This window comes from Acipenser ruthenus, chromosome 12 (genome assembly GCF_902713425.1).
Source record: "Acipenser ruthenus chromosome 12, fAciRut3.2 maternal haplotype, whole genome shotgun sequence".
In the NCBI taxonomy this organism is placed as follows: domain Eukaryota; kingdom Metazoa; phylum Chordata; class Actinopteri; order Acipenseriformes; family Acipenseridae; genus Acipenser; species Acipenser ruthenus.
Window position 1 is genome coordinate 2,931,902 of NC_081200.1, and position 11,952 is coordinate 2,943,853.

The 11,952-nt window shown below is 42.9% G+C and overlaps 1 protein-coding gene and 1 pseudogene across 2 annotated transcripts; one reads left to right on the plus strand and one right to left on the minus strand.

The window, feature by feature from the left end:
* The first annotated feature begins 34 nt into the window (after positions 1-34).
* LOC117416698 (mitochondrial ubiquitin ligase activator of nfkb 1-A) lies at positions 35-3,826 on the plus strand. 2 transcript variants are annotated; one of them, XM_034028059.3, is made up of 5 exons: positions 35-317; positions 1,403-1,520; positions 1,671-1,758; positions 2,646-2,766; positions 2,893-3,826. In XM_034028059.3, the coding sequence occupies exons 2-5, from the start codon at positions 1,404-1,406 to the stop codon at positions 3,389-3,391; spliced, it is 825 nt and encodes a 274-aa protein (XP_033883950.3). In that variant the 5' UTR covers positions 35-317; position 1,403; the 3' UTR covers positions 3,392-3,826. The 2 variants fall into 2 exon arrangements, with proteins under 2 accessions (XP_033883950.3, XP_033883948.3); XM_034028057.3 differs by lacking the exon at positions 35-317 and adding an exon at positions 388-550.
* A 1,239-nt stretch (positions 3,827-5,065) lies between these two features.
* On the minus strand, positions 5,066-9,080 carry LOC117416805 (translation initiation factor eIF-2B subunit epsilon-like; annotated as a pseudogene).
* Between the last annotated feature and the right edge of the window lie 2,872 nt (positions 9,081-11,952).

Below are 11,952 nucleotides of genomic sequence, written 5' to 3' on the forward strand. Positions count from 1 at the left end.
GGAATGTACCGGGGGCGTGGCTCTCAGCTGTCCAGGTGTCTGGTTGGTAGCCGTCTGATAGAATACGTGGCGTCATCAAGACCTGGGGCTCAAGGAAGAACTTAGTTAAAAAAAGAGAAAGAAAATACAGTTGTCATTGTTATTAGTACAGTACTGTATTGTATTCAGGGTTTCCACAAACACACCTTCAGATAGGCGATGAAGGTGCAGGAGCACCATGCACACACAGTCTCCAAGATTAATCACACTGCTCTTTATTCTCTTTAAACACTGGTGTATGTACCCGTGGCCTGTGTGGATGAGGGCGAGTTTTACAGGTGAGACCAATTCACATGAATCGTTGCATTATATCATTTACTGCGACCCCTAGCGGTGAAATATATGCTATCCCAACAAGGTCAATGTTTTTTTAACCTCCTTTTTCCAAACCGAAACGAGGAAATGCGAGAGCGGTGTCAGCAAGGTTTATTTAACTTTTAGTTTCAGATACTGCTCGGAAAGGGTCGTTGTTTTGTTTTACTGTATTTGCAGCAATACAAAGAACTTGCAAGTAAGTAAATGACAAACCTTGCCTTTTCCATTGGTCGTACGGCAGCTCACATATTTTGGGTTAACTAATTGATTAAGACTTAAGGGATGTATTTTCCCCGATAGAAATTAATGCAGTGACTACGGGTATATGCTGGTCAGAGCTGGTGCTTTACTGGTTTTCAACTGGTCATATTGGTTCGACAAAACCAATGAAATAGACCCACCAGTGTAGCTAGTTGAACTATATTACTTTTTCCAATGGTATTTTACATTATATTGCTTTTTGTATATAATATGTGTGTGTGTGTGTGTGTGTGTGTGTGTTTAAATACAGCACAGGCGACTGTGTTTCGGCAGCACCTGTTTGCCACCGAAGTCAATCACAATGATATTGATAATAATCCAGAACTGAATATTCTTGGGTAGAGGAAGGCGTGATGGCATGCAAACGGTTACATCCCATAGCATGTTAACATGACGTGCAGTGAGACTTCCTTTGCACCGAATCTGAGGGCCACAACCGAATCTGTTTAATGAAACAACTGTTTGTGCATCTTTAGTAAACGCAGTATAATGGTTTGCTACTTTCCCCCCAAAAATACATTGTAAAGATAAAGATCCTACACAAATTTAAACATTGTTTCAAATAAACCGTAGAAAACGCTGTGACCAAACGTTATTTCAATTAGAATGTTGGTAACCATGGTTTTGTTGCATGTTGAATATGATAAATGGGGTTTCGCTAAATGAGACGTTTCTCAATGGCATAAAGGTCGATTTCACCCATTCTCTGCTTGAATTGAAAAATAAAAATCGAAAAAAAAAAACCATTTAAAAAGTAAAACAGCTGTTTTGTGATTTTCACTGCTAGGATGAGTGATAGTCCTGTTAGTCCCCTGACTCTGATCTGTGTGGGATCCAGCTTTGCATTCTCTGGGCTGTTCTACCATTTGTACCAACAGAAGAGACAAGAAATACACAACATTGAGGTAAATATAACAGTTTGAACCTTGTCTCTCCATCCCCACACCCTCAACCCCAGGCCTCTCTGAGCCACTACCATTGTCTAAACTTTCTTGAGGTATAATACTTTTTTATTGTTATTAATTTTTTTTTAACATATTTTTTTACATGGAAAGAAAATCCCGAAGGTTCAGCTGAATAAAGACCTGATAAAGATATTGGCAGCGTCACACAGGAAAAGGCTGGGATATGCTGTCATAGAAGGTTAGCGAATGTTTACTGACTGATGTTGGTAACATATTTATAAAGGAGATTTCTACACTGAGGTTCCGAGTGTTCGCAAGAACCCACGTGGACAGCAGCAGTACCCAGGATACAGTATATACACAAAACCATGTTTAACAGGCACATTTAAAAAGACATTTTCTTTGTTTAAGTTTTCAAATATCTTAACCCTTTTTATCAACCCCCCTTAATACTGTTAGAGGTGTTTTGGTTCTTTGTATTTTGACTTTGAATTCTGAGATCTCAATGCCTGTTTTTCAATTCCAATTCCTTTTAAAGGAGAATATTTTAGAGACATAATTGTTGTGATTGTTCATATGCTTCAATTTGAAGCCAATTTCATTGACTAACAGTGACTTAAATGTAAGCAATTTTGCTGTCACTGAGAAGCTAATATTGACAGAATACTGCTAATTGCAACTTTGATCAATGATGTGTTAGAAATTATTAAATTGGAACTGGGAATTGATTTTAAAAAGTAATTGGAAGACGACACTCGCTGCTGCTCCCTGGTGGCTAATTGCTTCACCTGTTGTAGTTCAAAGGCACTTCAATGTTGTATCTGCAATCCAGCCGTGTAACCGACAGGTAGAAGGATGCAACATATTCTATATATATTTGCATATCCTGCAGTAATGTAATAAATAACAGATATTTAGCACAGCACAGTAATGATGTTGAAAAAGCTAATTGGGGTTAACAAAATGGATGAGTACTTTTAATCTGTCAGTGTGGTGCATCCCCATGCTGGTCTGGTCTTGCCAAGGGATATTTACACCCCTCCAAGCACCCACTGTGGGGTGCGGTGCTACTGGGTTGCCCTGGGTAGGAAGGATAGCTTTTCATTCCTTTACCTTCCCTTCCAGGAATAGTTCAGCCAGAGGGGGAGCCCCTGGCCAGCCAGTTTGTGCCCAGGTGCTTCGGAGTCATTCAAAAGGTCATTGTTCGGGAGCACAAGAAGGTCTGGAACAGCATCACAAACACATGGTTAGTGTGTGTGTGTGTGTGTGTGCGCTACATTTTGAAATACTAACAGATTATAAAGGAACAAAAGTGAAAATCCTTCAATGAACGGCATGTTTTGTTTTTGTCCCCCCCCCCCCCCTCCTTAAGGAATGACAGAACGCAGAACAGCAAGGAGAGCACCAATACCGTCCCCTTCAGCCTTGTCCCACGTGGAGGTGATGGAGGAGACGGGGTCTCTGTTCAGGTGGTCTCCCCGCTGGAGGCCTCCAATCTCTGCCTCGAACCTGTGTACCGGCGCCTGCGCAAGGCCCAGGAGGGCTTCGTGGACTACATAGCGCAGGGGCTGAGTGGGGAGAAGCCGGTCGGGCTGCAGGAGACGGAGGAGATGCTGCGGGTCGGGGCCACCCTGACCGGATTCGGGGAGTTGGTCCTGGAACCTGGGAGAGTCCTGAAGCTGCAGCCCCCCAGGGACGGACAGGAGTATCTACTGCTCCTCTCTGACTACAAGAGCTTCCTGCAGCAGCACCAGAAGTCCCTCAGCATGTGGAAGGTTCTGACAGCTCTCTTCAGGCTCGCTGGAGCCACTCTCCTGGCCTACATTCTTTACAGGGAGTATCGGAGACAGACAGACAACAGCCAAGCCTGAATCCACTGGCCTGTATTTTCCAATCTGTGCAAACTGCAGGCAAATGACTGCTCCATATTGAATGTATGATGTGTGCAGTTTGCACACAGTGGAAAATCAGACCCATCAACCATATTGGGTCAATTGCAATGGACTTGAATTACAACCTTGGTTGTGTACTAAGTTGGGTGCTGGCTGGTGGAGTGCTTAGGTTCATTGCAATTAGTAGTTCTGCAGAGTATCATGGGTACTGTCCTCCATCTGCATCAACCCTGTGCTTAAACACTGAACTGATAGGACTCCTATTGTGTAGCAGTTTTAAGCCATTTTGCCATAAAGCGTAGTCTTTTTTAGGGAAACAATCAGCTGACAAAAATTGTACAACGGAGCACAAACAGAAACATTCTTGTTTAATAAAGATGTACCTCGTTAACAAAATAAACACGATTTCCTTGCTTTTCTTTTACTTAAAGATGACTTCTGGTAATATGACAGGTGAGCCTGTCCCTGTGATCTCATTGCGTGCATGTTGAGTGACAGAAACGCTCCGCTCATGCTTCTCCTCAGAGTGGTCATGATGACGCTCACTCCCGGTAGGGGAACGCAAGGCAGCTAAACAGGCTTTGAGAGTCTTTGTGTGGAAAAGGGTTTATTAAACATTATATAACGCACACCCACGTCCCCCCAATATATACACACACACACACAGGGGGATTAGAAAGTACGTTTACTACATCAACGCACCATAGCACTGATGTGGTAGACTTACTTTCTAATCACCCTATATATATATATATATATATATATATATATATATATATATATATGTGTGTTTTCTGCCATAGCACTGAGATAAGCTTGTTGGTTTCATGGCAGAAAAAAAAGGCTTCCTGTAAATAACGCAATTAGCTACGCTATAAATATACCAGCACACTGTATTGAAGGCGTGTTTGGTGTACGGGGCTGAGCTGTGCTGTTCTTGTCACTTTTCATTTTGTTTTCTCTGCAGGCATGTTTCATTTTTCATAGTACTATTTTTATTTTTATTTTGTGCATGTCTTTGTTGCGGAAAACAAGTCTGGTTCACTGCAGAAGTTTATTTCTCCAAACATTTTTTATTTCCTTTTTTAAAAACGCTGCAAACTGTGAGCAGGTGCCTCGGAAATACATCCCGTTTTACACACTGAAAAAAGGACTGTCTGCTACACAAAGAACGACGCTGCTCAGCACCACCCGCCAAGCATTCCTTTAAGTGAGTCGGATCTGCTCCCTTCTGTGAAGTGCTCACAGCTTCTTAAGAGCTAGTCGGACACATCTACAAATTGGGAGGATGTCCCTTTAAGCGCTGGGAAACATCTGCACCCTCTTCAGAAAAGCTTTTACTTCCCGTCTTCTTCGGAAGATTCATCCTCTGCCTCTTCCAACCACTGGATAAATTTCTGGACCTGGTAAGTGGATACAAAGAAAAAAGCATAGATGTGTAAGCTAGGGGCAGAGTTATTTCATGTGTAGGCAATGGAATAGATACTTGCTTCCCTTATAGCAGAGAATGAGTAAAGTATGGAAAAGCATATTAATAAACATATCACGTGAACTGTGGTCAATGCATCGTATGACTTGGGGAAAATAATATACTGTGAAACTTTTGTAAGGGCTGGAGTCACAAGTATACAAGAGTATGCAGGGACTCACATTAAACGCAAGGACACAGTGCTGGTTCAGGGTGACCCCCTGCTTCACCTCCACATGGTCACAGAGCACGCACTGTGTGACGTTAGAGTCGTTGGCAATGCAGACATTATTCCAGATGTAAGCTCTGTCCTGTCCGGTAAAAGAAGAGTGGCTGACGTAAAAGTTCAATTTTCTTTTTTTATAAAACGTTAATTCACTATTGTTTCTTCATGAACTGATTTTTATGGACTGATGTTGAAATGATCAGATATACCAGTGTGGTTAGATAACGTGATTAAAAAAAAATAAATAAAAAAAATCTTATTAAAAATTGAAGCTGGAAACAGATGGCCAGCTAATTCAATATCAAGACAACAATGTTCTTGTTATAAGCTGGAAGCAGGGAAATGAAGATAAATGCAAAGGCAAATGTATAGCAGCAGAGTTTGTTTAAACACTGGGCTTTAAGTCGTGGGACGGTTAACTGTGCTGGCTAGAGGGCCATTGGTAACCCAAAGAAGCTTGTGCATGCCCTCCCAACACTGACTCGATTCCATACCTCGTGCAAGCCATCCCAACACTGACTCAACTCAATGTCCTGTATTATACAGCCAGGGGCGTTTTTGGAATTGAATGTTTATGTTCGAGTGTTTCTGTATACCGATGGTGCAGTTGTTGCCGATGACGCTGTTGGAGATTTGGCAATTGGAGCCGATGATGGTTCCCCGGCCAGTCAGCATGTTCTCCACCATCTGGCTGCCGTGGCCCAGGCTGACGTCGGCCCCGCGGTACACGTTGCGCCGGGAGTGGGTGCAGGCCTGCCCTTCCTCGTCTGTGAAGTTCATCTCCGGGATGAGAGGGTACACCCAGTGGCGCACGACATCCGAGGAGACGGCATCATACATGAGCAGGTTAGACACCCTGGCGCCGTACTGCTCTCCTGTCACGTGGAGGTGGATCTGGTTCCCTAGAATCTGAAGCCCAAGAGAGAGGCAATGAATTGCACTTCAAACAAAAACGCATTACCTGCACACTTAAACAAGAGTCAATCTGGAATAAAAGGCCTAGCACAGGTTATTGTCGTGACAATTTGAAAGTTAAAAGGAGTACCTGGACAAAGTCATTTCTCGTCTGGTAGTCGAAAATTGTCTGTGAATAACTCTGCAACCTGAAAATAAATAAATAAAATAAATTAAATAAATAAATAAATGTAGCCCTGTTTTTGAAATTAGACCCGTGTTTGCAATCGATAGCCCCATGTTCTTGTTGCTTAAGAGGGTTTGTTTTGCATTTATGCAGTGAACTTCTGTTTCAAGCATCTCTGGTCCTATAATAGAGTTTAGCCTCCTGAAGAGGCACATTTACCTGCGGTGAACAGATGCTAATGTGGCAGTCAAGCAGGTCGTAGCAAATTTCAATCTCGTTACTTCCATTGTGGAAAATATTCTGCAAAAAAAGGGGAGGAAAAAAAGTGTGTGCAGAGAAGACAGCGAATCTCACGCTACGCTATGAATGTACTGTAAGTCGCCCTGGATAAGGGCGTCTGCTAAGAAATAAATAATAATAATACTGCCTCGGGCTCCTGTGTGGTCAGGCATTTAAAAGCCCTAAATGCACACCAATGAAGACTGGGCCGCACCCAAGCCTACCATTGGCAACTGGAGTTTTTTCAGCCCAGGCGTTTTTTGGTAGTGGAGAACCGGACTGGTCTTGCTGTCCATGGCAACGATGATGTCATCCTCCTGACAACGAGACCTGTGGCCTGGAGAGGACTCTTTGAAAATCATGGTCATCACGGAAATGTTTTTTTCCCTCTTGCGACAGACAGTTCCTGGGTGAGAAAAATAAATAAATAAAAATAATAATAATAATTATTATAATAATAAGTATAAATATAACCCTGCAGGTTGGACAGAGCTGCCCGGGGTGGAAGTGTGTGCAACAGGGACAGACACAGCCATTCCCAGCTGCTGTGAGCTCAATTGGCCAATATGCACAGTATAGGAAAAAAAAATGTCAGGTGTGTCGAAAACAATAGCTCTTAATAAAACCTAGAACTGACTGAGGTGTTATGCAATGGGAGACTTCTTTATATCCCTGAAGACATAATCATTGATTAGTCAAATCAGAGGCACTGCAGATGGAAGGGACTCTTGCCAACCTCTCTCTCTCTGTTTCAAGTACACACATCTGGTCTGCAGTATGGCAAGAGACAAACATCTGCAAAGAATGGGGCAGTGCTCCCCGATACTGAGGAGTATGCTTGATGAACTACGACGACCAGTAATTGTACAGGGATGGAAATAAGACACTTAGTGCACAGCAGTTTCACCCATTCCAGGGGTTACTATGAGCTTGATTAACCACAGTGTGTAGGTAACACTCCGGTGTGTCTTATTACACTCACAGTACTGCTATGCAATGGAGTCTCATTTATATCCCATCCCGTATCTCAGTATGACACCTGCGGGACAGGGCAGGGTGGTGCACGCTGACCTGTGCTCCTGCAGGGCCGGTGTGATGTCAATGTTGGACACGACGTCCCCACAGATGAGGAGGAAGTCCGAGAGGACGAGTGTTTTGGCGTCGATGTCCCGCAGCACATCCCCCAGGGAGCGGTACAGCTCTGAGGTGATGATGTGCACAGTATTAGAGGAGGTGGGCTGGCACCACTTCGATTTCCTGTACAAAAACAAGAAACACATCAGGGATCAATCTGAGGTTTGTTTGTGAAGGAGATACACAGAATCAATCATATCCTCCCCCTCCACCTCCCTCTCCCTCCAGTGACATCTCAACATCACGTCTTCATTCACGTTTGGCACCCTGGGCTCTCCCAGTCTGTTTCATTGCAAGACTGAATGGATTTTCAGCAGCTATTAGAAACACAGTCCTGCAATGGAAATGGATGGGCTGAGAGAGGCTCAGGGATGAGCGGTAAAGCAGAGGTGCGTACTGGAGCTGCTCTTTAATTTTACTGGACATCCAACAGAGGAAGACAAAGGTTTCCTGGACGCCGGCGGCTGTGAGGAACTCCAGGGTGTAGTCGATCATCGCCACGTTGGCCAGAGGGAACAGAGCCTGGGGGTGCGAAACAAGACATCGGTTTAACTGTTCATACTGTCCAGGGATGGAACTCCCATTGCATAGCCGTTTGAGCCCTTCCTGGTTTTACTAGGAGTTTAATAAAATACACCAGAGCTTGTTACCTATACACTGTGGCTAATCACGCTCATAGTAACACCTGGAATAGGTAAAACAGCTATGCAATAGGATTTTTTCTCAAGCTGCTTGAGTCTCATTTACATCCCATTTTCACTTTTTTGAGTGCTGCACCTCATTTCGGAATGTTAAGGTGATGTGTTTGCGCTTCTTAACCCAAACAAACCAGCAAAGGAGACCACTGCAGATCCCATGTTGTCACCCTTTAAATGACATTATTCTGTCATATTGAATAAAAGAGTGCTGCCATCCACCAACAAGCATGAATTAATAGCACGCTTATGTAGATTCACAACTTAAGTGGGTAAACACGCTAGTGACAAGTGTGCAGTGATCCGCATACAAAAATAAATAAATAAATAAATAAATAAATAAATAAATAACACAGTTGAAGACTGAGGGGAAAATGTAACTCTATCAAACGACAATACATCGCGGTTGGCAGGTTAGTAGTAAAAACAGTAACGATCCTGTCAGATGACGGTACATTGTGCACAAGCACCGTATATAAGCCATCACTGCTAGTACTTCAGTGTCTGCAACTCGGGCAGTCACTGACACAATGAAACAGCGTGAAATAGTACACGCAGGGGTCCGGTCTTTGCAATAGAGAGGGCAGCGTGTAGTACAGTGTGCAATGTGCTAAAGCAACAAAGTGCTGAATGACAGCTCATTACTTTACAGTCTGCAGCGAATTCACACACTATATAATTTATGCAACCATATGTTTACTGACCCTGGGTTGGTCTTGGAGATCGGGAAAAACCTCCTGTTGAAGCTGTCGGCAATCAGAACTGCCTGCAGCGGCTGCTCCTCTTCATCCTGCCCGACAGGACCCCTCTTGCCCGGGTTACCAGTGTTTGGATTTGATCTGCCCTGCTTTGCAGCTCTGCCTGCCATGTTTCTTTGCTCGTGTTGCTCTGTGCGCAGGCGGCAGTTTGATAGCTTCTGTGTGCTCCTTTTTAATGACGTCGTATTGCTCGCTGATGCATTTCCTGCGCTACAGCAGGATTGGTGATGAATTCATTTAAACGCCTCTTCTAATTGAGGACTAAGTGGGGATTGAAGCTTATTTTATTTGGGTCATAGCAGCGAGATATGTGACGAGGCTGCTAAAGTCGCACTGTGGAAAGATATGGGGTGCGTTCATTCTGCGCAGATTCTGTGCAGAACCTGACCAATTTAGCCAATGATCGTCTAAGAATGATCTCCGTGAGCGCACCCATTGGCTAAATTGGTCAGATTCTGCACCTGCGCAGAATGATATCTGTGAACGCACCCACTCTTTTGGGAGAATGCAATTCCACTAGTTATAATGAAGTGTGGGAAAGCGGAGTTATGGATGGTAGATAAAGCGAGATGAAAGGAAAAGAGAGGGAGAGGGTATTATAAAATCTACCATTAAATTAAAATATTATAGTTTTCTTGAAAGCTAATTAGAGTTTCACTGACAGGTATGGATGAAACAACCTAACGAGCAGGTACTGGGACAGACACACAATGAGGCCACATGTAGAGTGTAAATAATGTTTTACGAGAAACAATTAAAACCAATAGTAACAATAACAACAACAACAATAATAATAAAGTAGTGTCAGTGATAGAGATTTTCAGTATTCACAATCCTGTCCCCACACCACAAATAAACAAACACAATACAAATATAATATATACAAAACAGATTAACAAATATGAAAGTATATACAAGAACGGTGTAATTAAATAAAAACAGAATAAACCACTAAAACACACTGATATAAAAACGGGGTCGGAGACAGACATATATATATATAGAATTTTTCATTTCTTCACATTACACTGATCTTGGTCTGTACAGACACTGGGGTATGTCAAATTCGCGGCACAAAGACGTTTCTCATTAGACAATTTCCCAAGTTACTCTGGTTTACAGTGCAGCACTAACATGAAACGGAGAAAAAAAACAACCAATTACACATTTCTTTCTAAAGAAACCAACTCTTGGTAAGAATCAATGTTAAGTGAATTTATCATTTATATTGTTGTTTTGTGATGTTTAGCTGCAATACGTTTTGATAAATCTTTTTTTCTTTTTTTTCATGTGGAATGTTTTAACGCCAGCACAGCAAAAATCCAAGTACCTGTTTTTATGATTATTATTATTATTATTTATTTATTTTTTAGCAGACTTACAATTGTTACAAGATATCACATTATTTTTACATACAATTACATTATTTTTTACATACAATACATGTGATGACATTAAATGTGTAGGTAAACCGGGATAGCTGGCTGTATGTTTTTTGTTTTTTTTTTCTCGTCACTTTAACTGGACAGTCAGCTCTACCTGCCATAGCATAGCGTTTTATTATAGCATAGTGGCTGTGCATTTGCATCTATAGCGACCCGGCCTGTGCAGCTAGGCAGCACCGGGACCTCTGCGACCGGTTTCCATCGCCTGAAGTACTGTACTTCTTCCTATCGTCGATTTATATTGACAAAAGAATATTAGAATTGATTGAGAAACTGTGTGCTAAACTCGTTCAAAGCACGAGTCACAGTGTCAGCACCAGTCCCAGCAGTATCAGCACCAGTCCCAGCAGTATCGGCACCAGTCTTACCAGTCCAGCAGCAGTTATCAGTCCCAGCAGTGTAAGGCAACTTAAGTAGCAGTGAACCAAATGCAAGTCAATAAAGGTATGAACCCATCTACTTATTAATATTGATGTTATATTCTTGTCCTTTTAAAATCACATATCTCTGACAGTGTGAATATGGTCATTTTAGGTTGCTGAGGTTTTGCTGGGAGACAATTAGTTTTAATCTTTGAAATAATGTGGAGCACAAAAAGGCAGCTGTTGATCCAGTGTCTGATGCCATGAAGAGGTTAGAAACAGCCTTCTTCAATGTTGTGGTGGACTGCGGCATCCAGTCTTTGGAGGACCGGTTCAAGTCACTGGGGGAAGTAAGAGACAAGTTTGGAGTGCTTCTGAACTTCCATCATCTTGATGCCGGGATACTCAGAGACCAGTGTGAGCTGCTCGGGGACACGCTTCCCTGTGGAGAAGAGGCTGACCTTGACTGGAGAGAGCTGGCCATTATTATTATTATTTGTTTATTTAGCAGACACCTTTATCCAAGGCGACTTACAGAGACTAGGGTGTGTGAACTATGCATCAGCTGCAGAGTCACTTACAATTACGCCTCACCCGAAAGACGGAGCACAAGGAGGTTAAGTGACTTGCTCAGGGTCACACAATGAGTCAGTGGCTGAGGTGGGATTTGAACCGGGGATCTCCTGGTTACAAGCCCGTTTCTTTAACCACTGGACCACACAGCCTCCTATGGCCATGGAGATGTAGGAGAGCCTTCCAGACCTTCCCAAAGCTGAGATGACAGCAATGGAGCTGCTTACCTTCATCCACCAAAATGAGCTGTGTGAGTTGTACCCAAATCTTTGGATAGCTCTGAGAATAGCCTGTACTCTCCCAGTGACAGTGGCATCAGCAGAGCAGAGCTTCTCTAAGCTCAAACTGATAAAGACCTACCTGAGTTCCTCCATGGCACAAGAACACCTGAGTGGACTGGCAATCATCAGCATCAGCCAGCTCTCTTATGATGAGGTGATATATTACTTTGCCTCCAAGAAGTCAAGAAGACAGAAATTCTAAGGGAAAGAATAGCTGGATGAAGGAGGGGGAGAAGGC